A 25,474-nucleotide genomic window follows, 5' to 3' on the forward strand; every position below is an offset into this window, starting at 1 on the left:
GTCTCCAAGGTCATCTAGGCACCACTCCTCAGGGAAGCAGAGAAGACTCAGAGAGGTTCACAGATAATGGTGGGAATGTGTTCCTCCTTGGCATAGTTTCACACCCTAGGTTCAATTGATAATGCAAGTAACATTTGCTCCAGCATGTATTCATAACATACAGCATAAGCACACAGTAAGCAGATCAGGTACGACAGGTGATTGCAAGCACCTGACACTAGCACTATAACCACTTCTCCACTCTGGCTCAATTGGAATTAAATCTTTTTTTAATAGGTGATAATACTTCATTTTTTAAGAATTATTTTATTAGTGTGAAACAAAAAAAATTAAAAAGCAAATGGAAGGAAAAGATAAGAAAACAGTGCTGGCTACAAAAACAGTATTGGCAAATCTATACATAGATAGATGAGTCTATACATAGATACATAAATGATGATAACAATTAAATCTTGACCACTCAGATTTTTGATTGACAACTATGGGCTGCTTTGGACATTCTATAGAAGCATGAGTAACTTATACTTTGTCTTATATGTTTGGTTCTTGGGTAGGAGGAGGTGTAGTCAATTGAAGGGACATATGCATCTCTTCTCATTCTCACATTTTCTTTATGCATTACACACAATCAGGGAAAGAGGAATTTCTCGTCCTAGTGCTTCTCTAGAATATCTGATACAACCCTAAGGCTTGCAGTTTGACTGGAAGATTCAGTTTGATTGAAAACTTCAGGAACTTGCTAAGTTCCATGAATGTTTGCCTAAAATGGGAGCCCATGTGAGGTCCACTGCTAAAAATAGGATATTGGTTCAGAGAATATGGTAGAACATTCTTATTTTGAAAGGTATGTTAAATTCCTCAGTTTCCTAGGACAAATATTTCTTCTGTACAAATGGTAGAAATACTGTGTATTTCCTACAAGTTTCTGTAGCCTATATTGTATGTATTCATGCCAGTTAGTTATGAGCATGAGATTATATGATGCTGCATCTCTAATTTATTCCTTTATGCCGAATGAAATGTCTTTGAGGTTTCATTTTTTATATTTGAATTGACATAGGAACTCTTAGAATCATAGGTTTGGAAGGTATCTCTAGGGTCATCTAGTCCAACCCCCTGCACAATGCAGAAAATTCACAACTATCTCCCCTCCCCACACCTCCAGTGACTCCCTGCTCCATGCCCAGAAGGTGGCAAAACACCATCAGGATCAATGTATTGTCGAAGGCTTTCACGGCCGGAGAACGATGGTTGTTGTGGGTTTTCCGGGCTGTATTGCCGTGGTCTTGGCATTGTAGTTCCTGACGTTTCGCCAGCAGCTGTGGCTGGCATCTTCAGAGGTGTAGCACCAAAAGACAGAGATCTCTGTCTTTTGGTGCTACACCTCTGAAGATGCCAGCCACAGCTGCTGGCGAAACGTCAGGAACTACAATGCCAAGACCACGGCAATACAGCCCGGAAAACCCACAACAACCACCATCAGGATCCTTAGCCAAACTGGCCTGGGGAAAATTGCCACCTGACTTCAAGTAGTGATCAGCCTTACCTTGGGCAGGTAATAAGGGGGCCACAAAAACTAAGCACTGATGCAATCCTTCCTGCCCTCCCTCTCATGATCTGCCTAGGTTCACAGAATCAGCATTGCTGTCAGATGGCCATCTAACCTCTGCTTAAAAACCTCCAAATAAGGAGAGCCCACCACCTCCCGAGGAAGCCTGTTCCACTGAGGGACTGCTCTGTCAGGAAATTCTTCTAATGTTTAGCCAAAAAGTTTTTTTATTTAATTTCAACCCGTTGGTTCTGGTCTGATCTTCTGGGGCAGCGGAAAACAACTCTGTGCCATCCTCTATATGACAGCCCTTCAATTACTTGACGATGGTTATCATATCAGCTCTCAGTCATCTTCTCTCCAGGCTAAACATACCAAGCTCGTTAAACCTTTCTTCGTAGGACTTATATGGTAAACCATTATATGGTAAACCATTCATTTGGATATTTGTAAGTGTACACAATATTCTAATTGACACTGATTTTTCTTCTAAATAGAGTTGATATCACCCTGCTGTGGTAGATGATGTAAACTGTGTCTTAAAACTTGCCTCTGTAATTTAGTGTCATTTTGTAGAATAAGCATGTTCGAGACTAAACATTACAGCAACTGGGTGCATAAGAGCACCCCTCAGGTAAAAATACATGATTTGAAAATCTTGAAATCCTTAATATGAACAGATAAATGTGAATATTGGTCCATGTGGAAACTGCATCACAGCTGAAAATTCTATAAGGTGTTTCTCTGATCATGCTTAATATTATTATATTGAGCCGAGAAAGCATGCCTGAAGCACAGTGGGGTATATGAAACTACAGCTGGTGCATGTGGTATCTGACTGAATTATTTGGAAGCTAGATGTTAATCACTGGGGGAGAAGTGTGTACTCTAATTGGCAGCTTCTTTTTGCAGTTCCTTATGGCAGGCTGGTTGACTGGTTACTCTTGGAGGTGTGACCCTGTGGACACTTCCCAGAATCCCAAGGCCCTTCGAGTAAGTTTTCTTTCTAATACTTTGTCTTCCCGCATGACACCCTGTGCCTTTCACTTTGCATGTGAACAGTGGTGGCTTCAGTGCAACCCACAGCTTACAAGGTTGCTCCTAGAAAAGGAGTGGAGGAATGAGGGAGGGCAGAAGATGGTATAAGGACAATGGAGGGGGGAAAGGCTTAGTGTAATAGGAGTGAGAATGGTTAGTGTCTCAGACTTCTCAGACTTCTGCTCTCTCCTTTGGTAGATGGTTCGCGTGGCCTGGATCTTTGTCTTTTCTAAGTTCATTGAACTGATAGATACGGTAAGTGTTTCTTTGTGCTTGTTTTTTCTGAGGCCTCTAGAAGCTTTGTTTTGACATGGATAGTCCTGGTCCTATATTCTTAGGTTTCCTAAGCACTTAGGGCTGCTAAGAATGGGAAAAAGTAATGGCAGAGCAGGACTGGCCAGTCAGCTGTCTTTCTAGGATTGATTTGTCTTACAAATGTGTCATAACTTACCTTTGTATACCAGGCCCACAGCTAAGAGGTGTTGTTGGAGTTGGAGGAAGTTGGGGTTTTTTTTAAAAGTCCTATAAAGGCTGCCTAGTGATTGATACCATTTGGGATCTGTCTCCTTTGTTTTGTTGGGGTGAAAATCGCCAGTGAGGGTGCTGTTGCAGCCACACAACTAGTCAGAGCTTTTAATGAAACACATTTTACTTTGCACTCTTAATATAGGTGATATTTATCCTAAGAAAGAAGAATGAGCAAGTGACCTTCTTGCATGTATTTCACCACTCAGTGCTGCCCTGGAGCTGGTGGTGGGGTGCCAGCTTTGGACCAGGTGAGATGGGGCAGGAAGAGGAAAAGGAAGCTTGGACTTCAGTGGAGTTTAGCAGTGTTGTGAACTGAGTTCTGAGTAACTATGATAATTAATCCAATGCTATGGCTTCTTTTATAGCTTCACTGTTCATACAATGTGTAGCTATGTTCCTGTGTCTGCACAGTCCTCTTCTGATGCATATGCATCTTTTTGTTCTTTCTGTTACAGTTCAGTTTTACTGTTCTTTTCAACAATATGCTAGCCTGTTGGAAGCAAACCTGTGTTATCTGGTACAGTGTACCATAAATGGACAACAGGGATGCACTACATGTGCATTATTTACTTTACAGTCTGTCTCACTGAGATTTGATGTGGATTACTCAGTGTAAAGCAATGTATTCAAATACCATTAGAAATTTAATAAGCAATGCAGCAGGGCAAGGATTACAAAAATTAGAGACAGTGCTACAAAGCTCAGACAGAAAATGACAGCCCAGTGCAGAAAATGAAATTACAAAAGTTGAAAACATAGTAAGAGCAGGGTGATAATGCAACAAATAGATAATATGTACCATGCATACAGAGTGGTAATTCTAAATGAACAAAACTGCATACTGAAGATGGCAGCCATAATCTGTCAAGGTTTCTAGCTGATCTGATAGTGGAAAAACTTCCCAAATTTAAATACGGTGACTGGTCAAACCTGGGGTGTGGGCAAAACCTATACAGGTTATTCCAAAGGAAATTGCAGGCCTTTGTATCCCTGATAATGCCATTGTGGTATACTGGGACTAGAGTTCTGCCAGCGCCTTTCACAATCCATATCTTTATTGCCCCTTGTCTCTTGGAGTACTTGATGAGGGCCTGATGCACACTGGGAGGGGAAGCCTTGGAGCAGGCCTATGTACCCTTCAAACCCTTGTAGCTTTTAATACATGCTTTGAATGAGAGGCACCCAATTTCTTTTCTTACTCTTAAACATCTACTAGACCTACTGTTTGTGGAGAGTGGTACCAATGTACACCAAATATCTGCTTTGTTGTGATGGGTCATGTTGTCCTAGATGAACTTCTACACTTGACAAATCCAGAGGAGTTAGCCATGTTAGTCTGTAGTAGCAAAATCAAAAAGTGTCCAGTAGCACCTTTAAGACTAACCAATTTTATTGTAGCATAAGCTTTCGAGAATCAAGTTCTCTTCGTCAGCTGCATAGTACAGAAACTGGTCAAATATAGAAGAGGAGGAGAGGAGAGAGAGTGAGGCTTCAAGGGAGTTTGCCATGTTAGTTTGCAGCAGTAAAACAGCTAGACCATCCAATTCCTATGTAGTATAAGCCTTTGATAACCACAGCTCTCCCCGCCAGATGCATCTGACAAAGAGAACTGTGGTCCTCGAAAGCCCACGCCAGGCGCCACTGGGCTCCCCCAGACCCCGCCTCTGTAAAGGAAATCTGTTGCCTGTGATAATGTGATAACCATTCATAGTCCCTATTCAGTCCCAGCTTGAGAGAGTCAAATTTGCATATGAATTCCAATTCAGCAGCCTCCCGTTGGATTTTGTTTTTGTTTGTTGTTGAACTACAGCGACCTTTAAGTCTTTGGTGGAATGTCCTGGTAGATTGAAGTGTTCTCCCACTGGTTTTTGGACATTGCCATTTCTAATGTCAGATTTGTGTCCATTTATTCTTTTGCGTAGAGGTTGGCTGGTTTGTCCAATGTAAAGGTGCTACTGGACTCTTTTTGACTTGACAAATCTACACTGACCTTAGGTTTGGTTGTGTTCTGGGTCTCGTTTTTCCTTACAGGAGGAATGGGTTCATTCCATGCTATGGTGAACTCTGTAGTACATGTGGTAATGTACTTCTACTATGGACTCTCAGCTGCAGGACCTGCCTTCCAAAAGTACCTGTGGTGGAAAAAGCATATCACTGCCATTCAGTTGGTAAGTAATATACCAGACAAGTCACCTCCAGCTTTTTATGGTACAAACCAACTGGGCCACTGGTCTGCCATATTGTTTCCCCTTTCCTTGGTTTTAGGGGCCAAGAACAGAAGGCTTTAATCAGACATGTCTGTGCTAGATTCCTAGCTGTTCTTCTTCTTTTACTGTCCACCTTCCCCTATTTGAACTGACAACCCCTAGGCCTGCCTGTCATCTCCTGTGGGTGGAGGAGGGGATGCAACTGTCTTCTTCCTCTCAGTAACTTAATACTTGCCTCTGCTCCCAGCTGCAGTTTGTGCTCGTCTCTGTGCACATCTCCCAGTACTACTTCATGCCCACCTGTGGCTACCAGTTCCCAATCTTCATCCACCTCATTTGGATTTATGGCGTCATCTTCTTCATCCTCTTCTCCAACTTCTGGTACCAGTCGTACACCAAAGGCAAGCGTCTACCCAAGGTCATGGGACAGTCCCAGCACAACGGCTTCCATGAGAATGGTGCCATTGCTAATGGCAAAGCTAAAACCAACTAAAGCCAATTAAAGAGGGTAGGACCAAGGTGACTCAGACCAACTGGCCCCATGTCTGGGCCTGCTAGCCAGATCAAGTGCCTACAGACTGTTGTTTTTGCAGTTCCAAGCCACCTTCCCAACTGCCCTGTATCCTTCGTTGCCTGACCTTCAGCTGTCCCAAGGAAGAGAGGCTGTCGGTGCTGGATCCAGCCCAAGGCATCCAAAGTGCCTGTGCCTGCCCTGGGTTAGGCTGCCTCCAGAGCTGGACCAAAACAGAGCCCTGTCCCTTTCTGTAACTGCCAGTTAGGGCACACCTTTCCATTTAGTTCTATGTATTCCTTGTGGCTAGGTTGGAATTTGTTCCTTTAACCTCCCTGCTTTTGTGTCGAACCCCATTCATTCTACTGTTTTTCACATTGGTGCCCTGCCATTCATACTTGAATGTGAATGGCCCCTGTGGCTCTGGGTTTGACTCCCCAGAGATATCTATTCCTGCTCTGAATGCAGGTGGGGTGCTACAGGCCAGGGGTTTCATTCCTGCTGCCTTGGCTGGCCTCAGTGTTCATCCCTCCACATAACATCTCCAGCTTTTGGTTGCTCTGATCCCTGGACTTTAGCAATAATGCTCTCAATGGGTTGATGACCACAGGCTCCTGCTGCACTGAAGCCCAAGGAAAAGAAATAGGACTCTGTTGTCCTGCTTGCATGCTGTTGCTGTGTGCCTTTTTGTTGTTTTAATTGGATCTGCTCCAGAGGAGCAGAGGCTCTCTATGTTCTAAGCCTTGGGGAGTACTCATCCGGGGGGGGGAGGTGCCTCCCTCCTATCTGAGCTGCTCACTTGTATTCACAGAAATAAATGGACAGAAAGAGAATAGTGGTTCTTGTTCTTGATTTCAAGGGCATATGCCTGGGTGAGAAGCAGAGTAAGCCTTCCCATGGGGCACTGTTGAGCAGATGGTATTAATTTAGGATTCCAATTACTTGTATTGCCCTTGGTTTAAGGAGGAGGTAGGAGCAGCTGCAAACTTGGATCACCCCCCCCCCCCCGAACCCTTGTAATTGTGTTCTGCAGCAAGACTATTCCTGTTTGACCTAGGCTGTCATGTTGGCGCACACTTTTACACTTACGTCTTTGGTCATGTTCTCTTGCCTGCAGCCGTATTCACAGGTTCTGTGTTGCACTTCTGAGCTCCTGCCTTTCCTCCCCAACAATCCAGGAAAGAGAGTGTTCTCTTTTCACTCCTTATATGGAAACATTTTCTAGCCAGCTGCTTCCTGTCTTGCACTGGCTCTTGTTCTTGCCCAGGCTCCAATGGCTGTCAATATCCTGCTAGGCCCAGGAAAGCCCTCTTTTGGCAGGCTGTTTGCCTGTGGCTGATGTGGGCATAATTAATGGGGCTACCACAGCTATAAAAAAAAGGAAAGCAATGTGTATGGGACATAATTTTATCACAGGCCTGTTTTAACAGTGTTAGTATATAGCAAATTCTAAAGCTGTACTACCAGCACAGACAAACTGAAGTGGTATGTCCTGTACTAAATATGATTGCCAGTATATCCTGCTGTGTGTGATTATTTGATGCACTGTAGAATTCTACAGTGTACATCTCTAGTTTTATACTGGGGTACATCTTATTGAAGTGACCTGAAGGTTACTTAGTCTATCCTTAGCAGGGAGGTAGAAAGGGATGCAATTTATAATCTGGATTATGTGCCATAAACAAAGAGCCATATTATATATATATAATAGATATATTCATTTTGTCATTCCTACCCTGTTAAGAGGAGCTTTTCTCAGACTTTATTTGGGATACTCTCATGTTGTTTAATTGGATTATCTTGCTGTATATTCGCCCTCCCCCCCATTGTTTCTGGGAAACATTAAACTAATTCTTATGGTAGCCGCACACCAATTTACACAGTTGTTTTATCCGAATCTTTGATGTAAGATATTTTTGGGTACAATTTATAAAGTATAAAAGATGCTTGGTTTTTCTGTACTGCATTTCACTTCTCAATGTTTGCTAGGGTTAAATAGATTCTAACATTTCATCATTGTACAAGTTAATGAAACCTGGCCCATGTAGCTCTGCATTCCAGATGTGGCTTCATCATCGTGGTTCCCCCCCCGCCCCCAATCAAATGGTTTTCTCCTTTGGAAACGTTAAGGGTAGATATGGGTGCCTTACTGCATTGCCATCCACAAGTACCTAGAGCAGCTGCATTTTAATTGGATAAATGTGTGTGGACCTATGCTCTTTTGGGGTCTCTAGATTATTTTACAATGATTCATTATACAAGGCTACTTTAGTGTTATACCTGAACTGTAGGCTTGTGTACAGTACATTCTATTACTGTTGCATATACAATGACTTATGATTTAGTACAAACCATTGCATATGAATAGGCAAACTGTAGTTTGTGCTCCCCTTTTAGAATCAGGATTACAAACCACCTTCAAACCATAGTTTGTGCTCTTACTTTAGAGAGGGGAGTGCAAACCATAGTTTGCTTCTAGGGATACAATATCAAACTTCCAATCACATTCAGCAGTCATATTGTGATTATATGAAGGCATAAGGGTGATCAGAGAACATACAACATGATCTGTGCTATCCCAGCATGTATTGTATTCATCATGCATTTTACATGCCACACATAGCAATAGCTTTCAACTTGTAGTTTGTTGCTTTGTGGATGTATAGTGTATCAGAGACTGATATAGAAGTTTCCTGTGTGGGCTGGTTCTTAATTTTCTCTACAGCTAAGCTATATACATTTGACACATGGAAACTCCACCTCCTGCTTCATATTTGGAGGCTATAGGCCAAGAGTCCCTATATCAACTGCCTTTTGGGAGATAGTAAAGATAAAAGCTGCTCTACATGGTCCATAAAATAACTATTCCACAAAAAGCTATTTTGGAAGCTTCTCCATTATGTGGGCCAGTCTGCAGATATAACTTGCCCATACATGACTCTCTTAATACTCTTCCAGCTTTACAAACATCCTGTGCTGTTGAATACCAGAGGTGACTTTTTTATTTTCAAGCCTGCTTTGCAACTAACTGTATGTCCTCTTCAAATTACTGCTAGTCTGAGGGTTTTATTTACTGAGGGATGATTGGGAAGAAGTGTGCATGTGCTGGAAGTCTAGTAGTACTCCAATTTGTTTATAGTGAAAAGTTTGAATTCTTGAAAAAAATGGTTTTTCGCTTTTAATACAAAATTATTTTTCACTTACAAAAAAGTTTGTAAATACCTTATTTCCCCCCTTAATAAGCACTTACTTCAGGCATTTTTGGGGAATTCTATCATAATGACTATTCTGCCACAAGAAAAAACTTGGAAGTTTTGCTGAAACCCATGGTCAGAAAAAAATCATGCTCGCCTAAATATCTTACACAGAATTAGCCTCACACCCCTGCACTTGACTGTTTTTTGTAACAGTTGCAGTTATGAAGTTGAATACTTATTTTGTTGTTGCTGTGCCTGTGTCTACATTGAAGATGCTGAATATCATGCCACCTTTAACTTAACAAACTTGCCTTAAGCAGATGTCTGTTAATAAATGATGAAAAAAATGGCTCTCCGATAAAAGTAGCATTGGTTAATCACTGCTGATGCATTTAATACAATATCTTTAGCTAATTTTACAGCTCAAATTGCAGTTTTAACAAGAAATCTCCTTTCCATCATGGGCAATGTTCAGTATTTCTATGAATCATGCATCTAGCAGTATACCTTAATTGCTGAGAATATCAGCTTAATGGCATGTGTTAAATTAGATATGACCTATTGTCACTTTTCTTGTTACCTATTTATTAGCATATATTGAAAGTCCCTATATAGTTTTAATTAAAACAATCTGTAGTAACAGATTATGGTTAAGTAGAACTATGCTGAGGTCCTTGTTGGGTCCTAAAATGCAAGTATTAAGGCTACAGTCACATCAGTCAATGTGTTCAAGGACACAACATTTTGATCATAACAGTAGTGGCTTTCTGTTTTCCCCTCTCCTAATACTTGCAGTGGTCTGTCCAAGGAATAAGTGACTGGCCCCTCAAGAAGGCAAAATAAAACACCTCACATGACTGTAGTCTTGAGTTTGTATGTATAGTTCTAGAAGGTATACAGGTCCTCCATTGTTTCTAATTATGATGAGACTTGTTCATTTGAATAAAGTCTCAAAAATCTTTTAAGATCCTTGAGAATAAAAGTATGGCAATTCAAAGCATCACTACCATCATATTCACACATTAAGAAACAGGATTAGAAGAAATACAGGATTTAGAATTCTTATCACACTTTTATCTCACTATTCTTCCCAATGAGCTCATGTGTTCTTCCTTCATTTTGCTTTTACAAACCCTAGCAAGTAGGCAGAGAGTAAATGATGAGCTCAGTGAGTTTACAGTTGAATGGAGCTTGAATGCTAGAGCCTTCAGTCCAATATTAACCACTGTATCAGAGTGTCTCTAAAAGATTAAACATTAAACTACATGTAACCAGGGCTTTTTTTCAGGGGGAACACGGGGGAACAGAGTTCCAGCACCTCTTGAAAATACTTTGCAATAGTGCTTGAAAATAATATGATTTCAAAGAATCTCATGTCTTCTTCCTCATTTCCCTCTTGAGAGTTCCACCACCTCTTTTCCCAGAAAAAAAACCCTGCATGTAACAATCTAGGCTCTAAAGGCCAGACTTTTACTAACCAAGAAGCCATATCGAGATAGAGAAATAATGCTTAAACACTCTTAAGATGAATATTCTAACTCGGGGTGGTACAGCCAAAGCCCATTTCATGAAACAAGGGTTAAAGTGGGAAAATTCTGCAAATGTATTCTAGTTGATGTACAACAACATTGTTAAAATAACTGCTACCCAAGTACAGTAGAACAATCATTACTGGAAGTAGTTTCTCTCCATCCTTTTTGTTATACTACCTGTAGCAGAGAGGAGGCCAGAGAAGAAAATACTATAATTTTATCTTTGGGCAATTTTGCATCAGTTTGCTATAAACTATATTTGCTGTTAAAAAGACATGCATTTTCTAGAAGTGAAGACAGTTTTGTTAGAACAGTTTACTTTAGTTTTTCCAGATAAGGAGCACAACTTTAGAATACGTGTTCTGAAAGCAGGTCTAACTTAGGTCAGTAGATAAAGCTTGACTCTAATATCCACATTTGCCTAGAAGTAAGCCTTTCCCCCCCAAGAAAACATGCAAGCAATCATTGAACATCAACTGAAACTTCCTGGATGGATTTGGGAAAGTTTAGTAGAGGCTATAGGTAAGGCCCCATGGTGATTTTACTTACCTACATATACGCATACACATGCACCCCCCCCCTATGTAGGCATGCATGCATATGGTGCCATGTCTTCTGAGGCAGTTGTTTTTTGAGACACAGAAGAGCCTCTACTGAAAATGGAAGTAAAAGTTGGATGCATTCTTCCTGTGTCAAATTCTTAAAAGGCATAATAGTTTAACAGGTTAGCCTTAGAGAACTTGTCACTAATATGAAAAAATCTCTTGCAAGTGCATTAGTAGAGTGCGTCTGTGTAGTTCAGTAAAAGAAACCACATTACATACATGCCTGCACATACTATTTCCTTAGTAACAACTTCTAATCCAGAAACAGTGTAAGGAATAAAGTTTATGATACGAGTACACAGACTGTATCTAAGGAGGCATGTGAAATATATCACTACAGAAGCGTATGTTCTGCTGCACAATGGCACAGCATCTGCTGAGACTTCTTCCCCTACATTACAGGTAGTTTCTTCAAAACTACATCTAGAGCACTTCTCTTATGCTAGTTTATTCTGTTAGATGGATCTTAAAAAAGCTGAAGTATATTACAACATATGGAAATGTCAATAAATCTAGAGTTTCGTTTAACCTGCCAAGTATCTAGCTCATCTCACAAACAGAATCCTTCCGATTTGTCTTGAGACATTAGAATCAGCACTCTTTGCTTAGCTTTCTGTCAGAAGTTTTTGATTTACTGATGTTTCATTATGGATGAAGTCCTTGCCAATACTTAAAGTGAAAGTATTTTCTTATACTACCTTTTTAGCTCATTCACCAATACCACTTTTAGGGAAGCAGAGTGAAATTTATTAAATTGTTTAAAATTCTGTACATAAAGCAAATAGGGTGGGAGAGGAATGAGACAAGACTCAGCGGATGCCTTGATGGATAATGCTGCTCTTGGTGTTACTTTCTTTATCTTTCTTCCGTGATGGGTCCAGCTCAAAACAGCGCCAAAGTCTCAATGTCTCATCTGCTGCAGCTGATGCAACTGTGGACCCATCTGGGCTCATAGTCAGGCTTAGTACTCTAGCAGTGTGACCTTGGAAAGGACAGAGAAAACTTGTGCCTGCTAGATTCTGCACAGAGCACAAAGCCAGCATAACAAAACACTGTGAGTGCCTCAGATACCAATACCACCCCCCCTTCCATCCCTCAGTGTCTTTTTAGACATTTAAAAGGAGTACTTTCCTTTCATGAGGAAAGCCATTCTCCTCAGTGTGGCCTATAAATTAGGCAAACCTCATTGGAGAGGCATTCCTTCTCTTCCCAGACTTACCTTTCAACTCTGTCACCTTGGACATGGTTGGGTATTTCCACAATACAAGCTGGTTCTGAGCAAAGCCATGACCAGATACAAGCTCTTTGTAATTTGTAGACCAGAGGATAGCACACACCTATCAACCAAGAGACCTTGTTATAGCAAGCAGAGCATTAAATAAAACATGCTTCTATATAACAACATGGATCTTGTTCAGAAAGACACATGAACTGCTGTTGAGGAACTCCTTCCATTCATTTGTCACATGAAGATCACCTTCTATCAAGTCAGGCCATTGGTAATGAAGGTCAATATTGTCTGCTCTGACAAACAGCTTTCCGTAGAGCCTTACAGTACCACCTGGCCCTTTTAACTGGAGATAATGAGATGTTACCTTGGGATCTTCTGCATACAGAGCTCATACTCTGCAAATGAACTATGGCCCCTGTCTAACTAATGTTCTTGCCTTACCTGAGACTGTGCATCCACAGTGTTTAGACAGGTGCCTGAACATACATTCCAGATCCTGATATGCCTGTCACTGGTTCCACCTCCTGTTGCCAGGACATTGGACTGCCATGGACTCCAAGCCACAGCCTAATGGAAAGCAGCACAATATTGTTCAGATGCCCTGTAGTCAGAACTGGCAGCAACATGGCATATACCACTACAGAAATGTCCATTTGCTTACCTTAACAGCTCCCTGATGCTGTGTGAATGTTTGCACAGGACAATACCTCCCATTGTCCCCTTGGGTGTTTGGCCAAATGTTTACCAGGTTGTCATTTCCCCCACTAGCTATGTAACGACCATCAGGTGCCCATTTAAGCCCACACACTTCTTGTGTATGGCCAGCCAATGTTGCCACATGGTGCTCTGCCACACGAACATCATGATGATGAATGTGACCAGTCCGTGACCCACTGCAGAAGAAAGGACATAGTATCAGTAAGTTCTGTCTATAATCCAGGAGCTCCAGGCAGGCCAAGGTTAACCAGCATACCCACTACACCTATCTTGTAGAGAAGCTGCCCTCCTGTCTGCTGCTTCCCTCTACATCCCTTCATAGCCAGTAGTGTCCTATACAATCTGTGTCTTGGACCTGCCCTTACCTGGAAAGGATGTAATTATTCCAACTTAGGGAGCTCACACGGGATGAGTGGCTGATCATGTTTCGTAGACGCTTCTTTTGCTGGACGTCCCACAACTAGGAACACCACAGGTAGAGTTAGTAACTCAAACATCTGTGGTTCTGGAACATCACCATATGGTAACCCTCCAAGTTGAAGATGACTTCTCAGTTTTACATAAAGGGAACATAAATTGTCCCATTTGATCTTATTGCAACAGGAGAGAAACCAGAACTAGAATAGTTCTAGAGCCAGAATACATCCACCTTTCCCCTACAAAACCAAAAGGAAGTTTTATACCAATGATTACAGAAGTACCTGCTGCCAGTTTTGTATCCATGCAAGCTGCTTGCTTGTTCATAATATCTATGCTAATACTACTACCTCCACTGCCTAGGGATTTCACCAATATATATATTTCCAAGCCTCTTATGAGGATTATGGTCTTTTTCCCCCACCTGGACCTCTGCATTACTTGTGCCAATTGCAAGATAATTTCCTTCTTTAATCCAAGACACAGAGGAGATGTAGTCATCTGGGTGGTCCATCTGCATGAGCTGGATTATTTCTCGAGAATCATAGTTCCACAGATACACAGTTTTATCCAAAGCCACAGCCAGAAAGTTGAGGGAGCTCCAGTCAATAAGGTTCAAATCTGAATGAAAGAATCACATAGGTTTTAAGAGTCAGTCACTAGGCCCTGCTTGTAGCTCAAAACTCACTACTGCTAATTTTCTGTTCACCACCTCAGAGGAGAGGCACAATCCAGTTAGGTAAAGATTTATCTCTTCCCCCACCTCCCACAATGGCCAAATGTACTGAGGTTCAACGTTTTCACAGCAAGCCACCACACAGCAAAACCATTAAAGATTTCAAGCACTTCAGAGAAAATGGGCACCTTTACATGCTCAGAAATGTATGCTAGAGTGTTCACTGGAATAGAGTCAATGACCTAGGCTGCTTACAGTAGTCATTGCGGATATCCGGGGCATCTAGAATCCGATCTGACATGGAGGCTATGTATCTACCAGTCTTCCGAGTCGAGCCTGGAGTGTTCTTCTGGCTGTAGAGCACTTTGAGATTGTTCTGGTAGCCTAGTTTGGGTTAGGAGAAGAGAAGCAACATCATTATGAGTAATCAAAACTAAGGTTAACCAGGTCAGTATCTACTTTTTCTCCACTATCACGGTTCATGTATGTTGGCTGCATCATTTGCCCAACTGCTAAAGAAGATCTTTTCATCAGTACCACCAGTATGCAAAGCAGTTAAGAAAATAATGTCGCCATATCAGTGTTTGCTCCATTAAGATACCAGGCACAAACACAGTCTTTGCGAGTAAGGCTTCCTTCAACAGGGATTGCACATAACAGCCAGCTTTGAGCTATGCTGCTATCTGAAACATCTGTACAAACTTTTGCACAAGATACAGTGGCTTGCTCTTAAGTTGGTTTGTATCAGCCACTCACGGTGATACAAGTATGCACTAAACTGTTGGCAAGAAAAGCCAAGATGCGCTATTATGTTACTACCGCCAGAATACCAAATGCACAGCACTGTAGCACCCTGTGTTCCGACAAGAGAGGGGGAGGAGGGAGGGAGGGAAAGTAATCTCATAAATTATGATACCATGCCAAAATTAAAACAAAGATAGTTAAGCACTGTTTGCCCTGAACTGAATCATGTTCGACTATTGGCAAGGCTTACCCATCACATTTTGATTTACAATAAAGGAGTGTTTCATCATATCAATCTTGATGTTTATAATTTTTAAACACAAAACATGCAGCGATATTTCCAAGGGTGATTCTTGTATTCTGCAATAACATAATCCTAAAAAGTAGACTAAGAGTAGTACTTGAAAAAGGAAGCAAGGTATCTTGTCTTATTAGCAATAAAGTTGCACAAGAAACTGTGTACTCTTCATGCTGCAGACAGGCAGTGGCAAATCAGAAAGATTTACTTGTGTGTCACACTAGAAGGCATCACTGCTAGACCAAACTTCACTCATTATCTATTTTATAAGCACCCTACACAAAAGGAATACTTTTGAAGAAGAATCAGCAATGCACTTCACTGTTCGCCTCAGCACTTCTGGAAAGGGACTGTGACTTGCTGCATGCAGGAAGTCCTAGCTTCAATCCTAGGCTTCTCCAACTAGCCTGGGGAGGGCAAGCATCAGAAAAGACTCTTCTCTGCCAGGGACTCTAAACAGCTGCTGTCAGTACATAGGCAGTCTCTGGGTCAATCTAGATCAGTACTATATCAATGAGACAACTTCATATGTTGATCCCCCACCGCTTTTACTATTTGTGTTAGATAAATCATAAATGAGGATACCTTCAGGGGCATTCTGGGGCTTCCCACTCAAACGCAAGATTTTTGCCTCTTCTACATCAAAGCCGTTCAGATTCATTGCCCAGGCCTTCTGATGCTCCTTGAAAGAAGGGGGGGGGGAGAATGATTAGGGGCAACCTCTACTGAATACAGAGGTCAGCTGTGAAGCTGCATGCCCTGAAGCCAAGCAAGTAGAAACAGAATGGCACGTGCGCGCACGCACACACGCGCGCACACACACACCACTTTTATTGGCATGTCAGAAACAAAAGGAGATACATTAAAATTAGTTGATAGCTTCCCTGATACAAATTGCAGATTGAAGAAAACAAGCAATGTTGGAGGTTATAGAAAAGTTGTGACCAGATAATAGTTGCTGGACCTTGACATTATCAGAAAGGCCGCACCATGAATAAAGAAGGGAGTTCAAAAATTTGTCTCGGATCTTAGAGTAAAATAGACAATTTAGTAGAACATGAGAGACGGATTCAATGACATCCAGGCCACGGGCATTTTCTGAGTTCATAAGGGGTCCCTTGACATCTACCAACGAAGATGGCCGAAGGCAGTATATTGAATCTGGCCAGCATTAGTGCCCTTCTTTGATCGGGATCAGTTAAGAGAGCAAAAATAGGTGGCTAACTGGCCGGATGACAAAGGCAGTCCCAGGTGAATTGGGGAACAGGTTTTCCCAGCTGCCTCAATCAGGCGCTAAAACTGAATTTTTAAGAGCTTCCGTTTAATTATCTGAAATGCTGTTGAAGCAGATGCAAGGTAAAGTGATTCTAAAGGTATACCCATACACCTGACCTTTTTGTGGATTAGTTCCAACCACTTGAATTCATGGAAATCTGAAAGCATTAGGAAAGTAAAGGAGTTTGAATCGGAATTAAATAAAAGGCGAAGCCAGAATTTGTTAGAAGCCAGGCCCGAGTATGATAAAGAGTGCTTGGAAGAGTGTGCATGTCCTCATAAGCCAGCACCTCACAATATAAATTAGATCATGCATAGAATCTAGTGTATCACAAACAGAATTTAGATGTATTGCCTGCAGGATATATATATCCTAAAGCATTTGCTTGGCTTTGGACATCATATAGACCTGGTCCTCTGCTTATTTTAGCAAAAGACCTTGCCCAGAAATCCTTATGGTGCACTTTGAAAGTTAGGCAGTTAGGTTAACTAACATAACTGCACCTTATTTACTATTAAGGCAACATGCTTGACAACACTTAGAGAAAGTCTTGTGTACCAGCACTCAAAAGACTTGGTCTCCATCAGAAGAATTTGAAAACCACACATACAAACTTCTCACCTTCTTTGTAGGTGTCTCATCAGAGGAGTCCTCTTTGGTCAAGAGGAAGTTGGCCACATCCATTTGCATGGCACTGCGATTAGGAATGTACCTGTCCCCTCCAGTTTTGTTTGGAGTATTCTGTGTTTTGGAGCCAGCCTTGCCTGCAGGATAGAAATACACCAAAAGCTACATGATAAGCATGGATTTTGAGAAAGGATTTCAAGATAGTGAGAGGCAGAATTGCTTCCCAGAACACCTAGGGTGATTGCAGGCCTAAGAAGAAACAAAAGAGAAATGGAGGGGGAGTTTGAGGAAGTAGGAAGCTTTTAGATGGTTGAAAGTGATGCAGCAAATGTTATAGGCAAAAGTATCATGAGGGCACCAGGCAAGATCATGGAAGGCTTTGATGGTGAATATGTTGGGTCCACAAGCTAAAAGGAAGGTTGTACAGATTTAAGGAGGGGTCAAATGCAGCAACATCAGACCAGAGAGAAGGAACTTGCAGTACTCAAGGTGAGAGATCACCATAGCTTACCTGGTGTTTTGGAGGGAGTTTTGCTGGTGCTATGAGACCTGTTGACTGGCTTCATGGGTGAAAGAGTGGTGTCTGGAGAGGGGCCAGTGCTAATAACAGCTTCTTTGGCTTTGCGCTGCCATCGTGCAGGAGGTGCATTGGGTATAGGAGCATCCAACTTCAACAGCCCATGCAAGTCACTCTCAAATAGGAACTGTGCCATCGGATGAAATGCTACATGAACAGAGCCAGGGAAGGGGAGAAGCTAGCTCACAAGATGTGGAACACAACAATGAGAAAACTATAGGACAGCAAAGTAAGGTCAGATACTCAGATTCCTGAATCCCCAACAATTGCGGTGTGGGGGGAGGGGGCATTCCTAATCAATTTTCAGGCACATTGTCTAGATCTAAACCTAGATTTGGAAGCAGTACAGTAAAATAGATTGGGGGAGGGGTGTCGAAGTTTCCTACACGTGGAAATATAGTAGAGAAGATTATCCTACAACCCTTCTTCGGCCTGCAGTCGAGTCACATAACTCCGACATGCCTAAAGTGCTGTCTCAACGGCAATTAGTGCTATTACAGTATTGACTACACCATTGAGGCGTGATTCATTTTCTAAAGATCATGCCTATTACCCGGAGACAGGTTGAATGCAATTACTTTTTCAGTTCCTAAGGAGAGAACAATGTACATAATTTAGGGTCGTCCGCCGTACAGCACCAGCGACTGGGCCCGAGTATCTGAAGACCGAGGAGCTACTTGAACCACCACATTCTGGGATGCGCAGGGAAGCTCCAAAGGACGACGCCGACAACAAAGGCAACAGCGAGCCCGATAACCCACCTCAGAAAAGCGTCTTACCGTTTCTACGGCTCCAAACGAAACTCTTCCTACTGTTTTCCCCTTTCAGGATTTTAAATTCGCCACCTAGCGCCACTATTGGTGATTTTGAACGTAACGGTCGTTGGGTAACATGGCGACCCTCCCCCGTCCTTTCCCTCATTGGCTTATCTTCCGTAAGGGGGTTGTACCTCTGAATATGCGCGAGGAGGAGCGGGCATGGGTCAGCCAGCCAGCCAAAGAGGCTGGTTTCCCCCCACCCACGTTGTCTTAATACGGGGGCGGGGGGCGGAGGAATGGCCGCTGTTTCCATGGCGAGGCTCGGTCAGATTCCAGTCTAAACCCGGCAAGAGACTCTCCGGGCGCAGCCCCGATAGGGTGGGGAAGATGGGCTTGACGTAGGTGTGATATGGGAAGGCGTCTGTTGAGTTTAATGCGTGTTAGTTTTAGGATAAGGAATTCTCGTTTGGCGCAGATAATAACTGCTGCTCGGAAGTTTAGCGAGCTGATTGGAGAGATTGTATTTCAGAGGTCATGGGCTTCCGGGTAGTGTGAGGATCGCCGTTCAGTGCCTGGGTTTTATTTTCCAGTTCACCGAGGGCGGGTTAACAGGCATCGTCCTAGCCAACTCTTCACTAGACATTGTAATATATGATACCTATTAGGTTGTCGCCTGCTTCCACTATGTCTTATCTATAGGAGAAGTATTTGCAATTATGGACGGATTTGTACACAGAGTCCCCTAACGTATCGGCTTATAGCTTCACTGCACCTGAACCATAATTCAATCTCTGGAGTAGTATTTATGGGTGTCAATAACATTTTCTTGCTCTGGAGGCTGCACACTTCTGCATTCTTTGGGTGGTGCCTCTATAATACTGTTACTCCAAGCATTGGACAACCTTTACACCCCCTGTTTCCATTTTAACTCCTAGGAGTCTAGTAGAGATCATAGAACGACTTCTCAACAGCAAGCTCTAACACCCCTGCATTTTCTCCAAGCAGCACTGCATATATGGTTCCCTCTCTACTGTATCCTAACGACAACCTTGTAGAGTAGGTTACATGAAGACTAACTGACTTAAGATCACCTAGTAAAATTCAGCAAGGACTTGAACCTGAGTCTTGCTTGTCTGATATGCTACTGCTACGTTATATTGGCTTTCATACTATAAGTGGGGGATGTTTAGAATTGCGCAGCCTGTTGGCATACTACAGTACTTTTGCAAGAAAAATGGAGCTGTAAGCAAGTATAAGCTTTACCTGTCTAAGGTGTCAACAGCTCCAGGGTTTATCTGTTAACCAATCTAAATGCATCACTTGAAGGAAAAGTCAGGCTAGATCTGGCTTGACCATTTTAGTTCTCTGTCCTGGTTCCTGTAATTGCCAACCAGTAGAGACAAGAAGCTCACAAGCAGAGAATGAAGGCAGCAGCTCCCTCTCACCCCGCTTGCTCTCTAGCAGCTGGGATGTGAAGGCATACTGCCTCTGAACTTGAAGTATCTACTAAGCCATTGTGGTTATTACCTGTTCATATAGACATAAACATTCCATAAATTGTGTAAAATACTGGCTTTTGTCTATTCCAGATCTATTTCATTGGACTACTCTGAGCTGTAGTGTTGAGAAAGAGAAGCATTTGTTCTACCCGTTTTCTGTAAACCTAGCATGATTTTAGAAACCTCTATTATTGATCCCCTCCTAATCTTTTTTTCTTTGAAAGTTCTCTTTGAATAAGAAGTATTGCATAGAAGGCAAAGATTTAGCCATGGTGACACATCCTCTAGATTAGACTGCTGTAACACACTCTGTGGGGCAGTCTTTGAACAGCTTTGGAAATTGCAGTTGGTCAAACATTCTGCAGTCAGATTACTGGTGGGAGGTGACTGCATAGGATGTATCATGCTAATTTTGCCACATCTATATTGCTTCCAGCATATTTCTGGGCCCAGTTCCTAGTGTTGGCCTTTAAAGCCCTAAATGTTCTGAGTCCAGAATTCACTGAGGACCACCTATTCCTATCTGAATCTAACCAGAATCTAACATCTTCCATGGAGGTGGTTGCATATGCCTATACAGCCTGAGGTGCATGATTGGATGGCTATGTGTAACCATACTTTTTCAGCAATACTTTTTCATAGCAATACTATGGAACTCCTTCCCTAGGAAGGTACACACAGCCACATTGATGATGGTCTTTAGGCAACAGCTGAAGACAGTATCACTGTATTTTCCTCCAAAGAAGATGACCCTGAATGTAAGATCCTCCCCCAATGTTATATGGAAAGTTTTATTACTGGACATACTTGTAAATTGTATGTGACTGTAAGATGACCTGCTTGTTTTTCATAGCAGTATAACTGGAAAAATTTTAGGCTTCCTTTTGGGAAAAGCATTTCTGAGAGCATTATGTCTGTAAAGTGGGCTGTGGTTTTAATATGATTTCTGATTTTAAAGACTAATTTTTTCCTGCTCTTGGCTGCTTTACATTTTATTTCTTTGTACTGTAATTTTTTAAAAACGTAAGCCACCTTGGAGCTTCTGCCAAAGGTGGGATATAAATATTTCAATTAATACATTGGCAAAAAATCAAATACAGTCCATGGAGTCTGTATTACTGATCAATGGCATAGGTTGCAAAACTATAGGGAAGGACTATTGACAGAAAACACATAACATCTGGTGTTTGCAAGCAGAGTGCTAAATTCATTTATCCCATCTTACTAAAGAAAGCTTGTGAGAAATTGGTCCTCTGCAAAGTCCTGTATGTTACAGTTTTCTTCATCTCATTCTGTAGATTTTCTCACTGCCCTCTCAATGCGTAATTTGCTTCTGTGCCTCTTACCTATTTCCACGTCCACCTTAACATTATTAATATCGTGCCTAATTCTATAAACATTTTACAAACATATTTTCAAGATTAGAAGTCCACTGGGTAGATTTGCATATTGGATATGCTTAGGAGTCTTCAAGCTAATATCTGGCATCATAGCATTACATGGAATCACAATGATTAAAAAAATGGAAGTCATTGCTTTACATTCTTCCAAATGTTCCTCATTCTGGGTTATTGCCTTTGTGGGGAGAGAGTGCATTATATTTTACACACCACCATCAAAATTTCCTGATTGGCATCTGGATAAGGGGTTGTAGAAATATGGTGTGAACAAATATAACATTAAAGCAGTGCTTCATGATTTTTACTTTTGTGTTTTGACTAGGGGTGTGTACGCTGAAAATATTCAGATTTCCTGCTTCGGATTTACCCGAAACAGAAACAACATTCGGAAATACTCAAAATCCAAAGCACTTCGGAATGTTCCGTAAAGATTTGGAGCATTCCAAAGTGATTCAGGGGGCTGGGTTTTCTCCCAGCAACCCCACCCACTCCCACTCCTACTCCCAACCCCCCCACTTAGCCCCTCCTCCCTATCAGCTGGCAGGCGGCGGGGGAATTCCCCCTGACCTGTCCTGTCACTTGCAGCAGGGCCCTTAAAAAAACCCACAACACCCAGCCCACTCCCACTTACCTTTGCTCTGCTGAGGTGCAGTCTTAAGCCTGCACCCCCGCCGCCTCCTTTGCCCACTGGTGTCAGGCCTGAGGAGCTCCTCGGCCCTGACATCAGCCAGTGATCAGAGCACCGGCGAGGGGGTGCAGGCTTAAGCCTGCATCCCCGCCGACTCCTTCGCCGGCCGATGTCAGGGCCAAGGAGCTCCTCAGCCTCGACATCGGCGGGTGAACAGAGCGCTGGCGAGAGGGTGCAGGCTTAAGCCTGCATCCCTGCCACCTCCTTCGCCGGCTGGTGTCGGGGCCAAGGAGCTCCTTGGCCTCAACATCGGTGGGTGAACAGAGCACCCTGCGAGGGGATGCAGGCCATCTCCTTCGCCGGCTGGTGTTTGGGCCGAGGAGCTCCTTGGTCCCGACATCTGCCGGCAAACAGAGCACCTGGCGAGGGGGTGCAGGCTTAAGCTTGCATCCCCGCCGCCTCCTTCACCGGCTGGTGTCAGGGCCAAGGAGCTCCTCGGCCTCGACATCGGTGGGCGAACGGAGCATCCAGCGAGGGGATGCAGGCCATCTCCTTCGCCGGCTGGTGTTTGGGCCGAGGAGCTCCTTGATCCCGACATCTGCCGGCAAACAGAGCACCTGGCGAGGGGGTGCAGGCTTAAGCCTGCATCCCTGCTGTCTCCTTCGCTGGCCGGTGTCGGGGCCGAGGAGTTTCCTGGCCCCGACAGTAGTGCTGGCACTCAGCCGCTCGTTGGGGAAGCCCCTGACGAGCAGCTGATTCCATGGTTTAAATGCCCCTTTCCCTGCTGCTTGCAGCGTTATGAGCAGCTGATTCTGGGGTTTAAATGCCCCTTTCCCTGCTACTCGCAGCATTACGAATGCTTCAGGAAGCTTTGCTTCGGCATTTCCGAATCGGGGCTAGCATGCTGGCCCCAATTCGGAAATCTCTAAGCTTTCCGGATCGGGTCTGATTCGGATATTTTACCCGAATTGGATTCCCAAAGTGCACACCCCTATCTTTGACCCTTTTTTCCTCCTGTCTCAACAATGTAAAAGATATTTACACATACCAATGATTCTAATGCTGTCAGTCTTGCTCTTCTTCATGTGTCTCACTTGCTGATTTTCCTTTAACTGTTCATTCAGTTCCTTACTATCTTTAAAAAGCAAAATCAGTTTTGAAAGAGTTGCAGAATTGCTGTGGGTGTTGGTGACATTATAGGCACTAGTCTGTTGGTATTGTACACAACAGCTTCTTGGACTGATCTTAATACTGGAGATAAAATTGTTTATTTCAACAGACTGCAATGAATGTATTTAATCTGAATAGAATAAAACTTCACTGCTCAAATAATGTTGCATTTATATGCCCTACATGTTACAGTCTAGTGGTGATACAAGGGATTCCAGTGATTTATTAGCAGGAGGAGGCAATTGTAGATTTATAGTTTAAAATGAGTTTAAAATGAGATCAAAGATGGAGCAATGAGATCTATGATTTCTGCAAGGTTGCTCATCCCATCTTCAAGGACTAAGCAATCTATTTCCCAATATACTTTTTAGATTCTTGTGCTTACTGACATGTCCAATGAATGACTGTGCCTTTTAGACAGGTTCTAGGCAAATCAATTGCTGTCACTGGCTCTTCTGTCAGATCTCAGGCTAAAATTCTTATTAATATACTGCAACATTCACAATGCTAAATCCTCTCCTTTTCTGCTACCCTTTGATGAATTAGGTAAGTCTGGTTTGAGATGTGTGTGGGAGCTGTAGACTGTTCCCCAGAAACTTTGATGCTTCTTTCCTCTTTCATCTCACAGGCAGAAAGTGGTATGTTGCACAAGGTAAAGGAACTAAAGTGGACCTTAGGCTTTGAAGCAGTGTGTGAACCATGTTCCAAGGACATAGAGACGGTGTCAGACCCATCCTCTGTGCCATCATAATATTCATTTTCCTGATTGCTCCCTCGGTTACTCCTAGAGTTCAGCACCATGTAGTGCTGGTAGGAAGAAAGCTGGTTATCCCGTTCCATCTGTTCCATTCCATCTGGAAGAGGGCTACAGCTTCTTACATCCAGGGGCATCTCAGACAGGACTTCCAGTGGGCAAGTCAAAGGTGTGTTCTCCAAAGTCTTGTTGAAGAAGAAAGCATTCGCCTGAAAGGAAGAAGCCTGCAGTATCAGAAACACAGAAGTGCCTCAGGACTCCCTCCCTACTTCAGTCTACATGTCTGCCTGTCTGTCTCCCAGGTCCTAGCCCAACATTCTGACCATTATACTACACTCTTGCCTCTTGTATGGAGGAGAAAGGCCTCACCTGCTGCTGCTGTTTGCTGTTGTCCTCAAGGAATCTATCCAGGACATGCTGAAGGTCTGGGATGGATGGCCAGAGCTTTTGTTTCACACTGCTGAACAATTAAACCAAAGTAAACCCAGAGGGACCGGGGCTGATTTCACTGCATAGATGAGGTTCAGCATTATGGGTTTTGCTCCCTAATAAATTTACCTTTATCACAAAAGGATCCCCCCTTCCCTGGTTGATTTTCCCAAGCAACACACATAGTTTTAAGTAGTGGAGGTGGGCTTTCTATTAGTTGAGCTGGAGCTCAGTTACCTGTATGAGGAAAGGCAAGTGCAGCCCAGGCCCAGCACAAGTCCAGCACAGAACAACAGTGTGATTGACACACTCAAGACAGTTGCACCTAAGGCAGAGACAAAGAATGAGGCTCCAGCAGAACCATGACAGATCTTTTTCTGAACATATGTCTCTCCTAGTACTTAGCTTTACTTCGATTCCTTGTAAGTGGCATTCCATCAAATGCCTTTTCTCAACCCTTCCAGTCTTATAATTCCTGTATTCAGTCCTATGTTTCTGTACTTGGTGGTTACTTACTTGATCCAGATGGGATTTCAACACATTCAGTATTTGACCAGGCACTCCAACCCCCTTGGTACTTCTGTCCATCTGGCCGGGTACGCAGCTGGAGGCAGTAGTGACTTCCAGTGACCAGATCCAGGATTTCACAGTTTGTTGAATACTGCACATGCAATGCCTGCACAGAGAATGACCCTATCAGGTGTGCTCTGCTCTCTAGATTCCTGGAATTCATAATAGGGAACTAGAACAGGCGTTTGTTATCATTATCTAGGTCAGCACTCTGAAACCTTTTTTCTTCCATCATTACAAGGTCTTTTGTCACCCCAAGTAAGGTATAATTTTGCTTTCCTTCACTCCTTCCCAGTTCCTGAACAGCACACTGGGTTCATGAAAAATAGCCTACAATTACCTCAATTATAAGATCAGTATTATCCCTATCCCTCTCTTGGATACACACCTTAATATGGTGAGGAGTTTGAGTGTGTCAGTGAAGCTGAGAGCAATACTGTCAGGAGCACAGACTGGGTCAAGATTTAAATCCTAGAAGAGTCACTCAAGGTGGAATGATCAAAGCTGAGACACCAGATGCATCGACCCCCTTCAGG

At 42.9% G+C, this 25,474-nt stretch overlaps 2 protein-coding genes across 8 annotated transcripts in view; one reads left to right on the forward strand and one right to left on the reverse strand.

Moving 5' to 3' along the window:
• Positions 1–7,794, forward strand: part of ELOVL1 (ELOVL fatty acid elongase 1) — a 36,097-nt gene extending 28,303 nt beyond the window's left edge. For all 3 annotated transcript variants that reach the window (XM_054979059.1, XM_054979060.1, XM_054979058.1), the window contains exons 4-8: positions 2,462–2,542; positions 2,786–2,842; positions 3,258–3,363; positions 5,147–5,283; positions 5,570–7,794. In XM_054979059.1, the coding sequence (XP_054835034.1) occupies positions 2,462–2,542; positions 2,786–2,842; positions 3,258–3,363; positions 5,147–5,283; positions 5,570–5,815 (627 nt within the window). In that variant the 3' untranslated portion in view covers positions 5,816–7,794. The remainder of the gene's footprint in view (positions 1–2,461; positions 2,543–2,785; positions 2,843–3,257; positions 3,364–5,146; positions 5,284–5,569) is intronic.
• A 4,014-nt stretch (positions 7,795–11,808) lies between these two features.
• The window catches only part of LOC129329596 (cell division cycle protein 20 homolog), an 85,798-nt gene continuing 72,132 nt past the window's right edge, over positions 11,809–25,474 (reverse strand). Inside the window, exons 1-11 of one of the 5 annotated variants that reach the window (XM_054979055.1) lie at positions 18,680–18,758; positions 17,665–17,877; positions 17,148–17,290; positions 15,836–15,932; positions 14,464–14,592; positions 13,957–14,153; positions 13,481–13,575; positions 13,060–13,291; positions 12,840–12,965; positions 12,387–12,504; positions 11,809–12,149 (exon numbers count right to left, since the gene is read on the reverse strand). In XM_054979055.1, the coding sequence (XP_054835030.1) occupies positions 11,977–12,149; positions 12,387–12,504; positions 12,840–12,965; positions 13,060–13,291; positions 13,481–13,575; positions 13,957–14,153; positions 14,464–14,592; positions 15,836–15,932; positions 17,148–17,290; positions 17,665–17,866 (1,512 nt within the window). In that variant the 5' untranslated portion in view covers positions 17,867–17,877; positions 18,680–18,758 and the 3' untranslated portion in view covers positions 11,809–11,976. Of the gene's footprint in view, positions 12,150–12,386; positions 12,505–12,839; positions 12,966–13,059; positions 13,292–13,480; positions 13,576–13,956; positions 14,154–14,463; positions 14,593–15,835; positions 15,933–17,147; positions 17,291–17,664; positions 17,878–18,308; positions 18,402–18,491; positions 18,558–18,679; positions 18,759–25,474 lie in introns of those variants that run through there. The other 4 variants (XM_054979054.1, XM_054979056.1, XM_054979057.1 and 1 more) reach the window with 4 other exon arrangements.

Source organism: Eublepharis macularius, chromosome 5 (assembly GCF_028583425.1).
Source record: "Eublepharis macularius isolate TG4126 chromosome 5, MPM_Emac_v1.0, whole genome shotgun sequence".
NCBI lineage: Eukaryota > Metazoa > Chordata > Lepidosauria > Squamata > Eublepharidae > Eublepharis > Eublepharis macularius.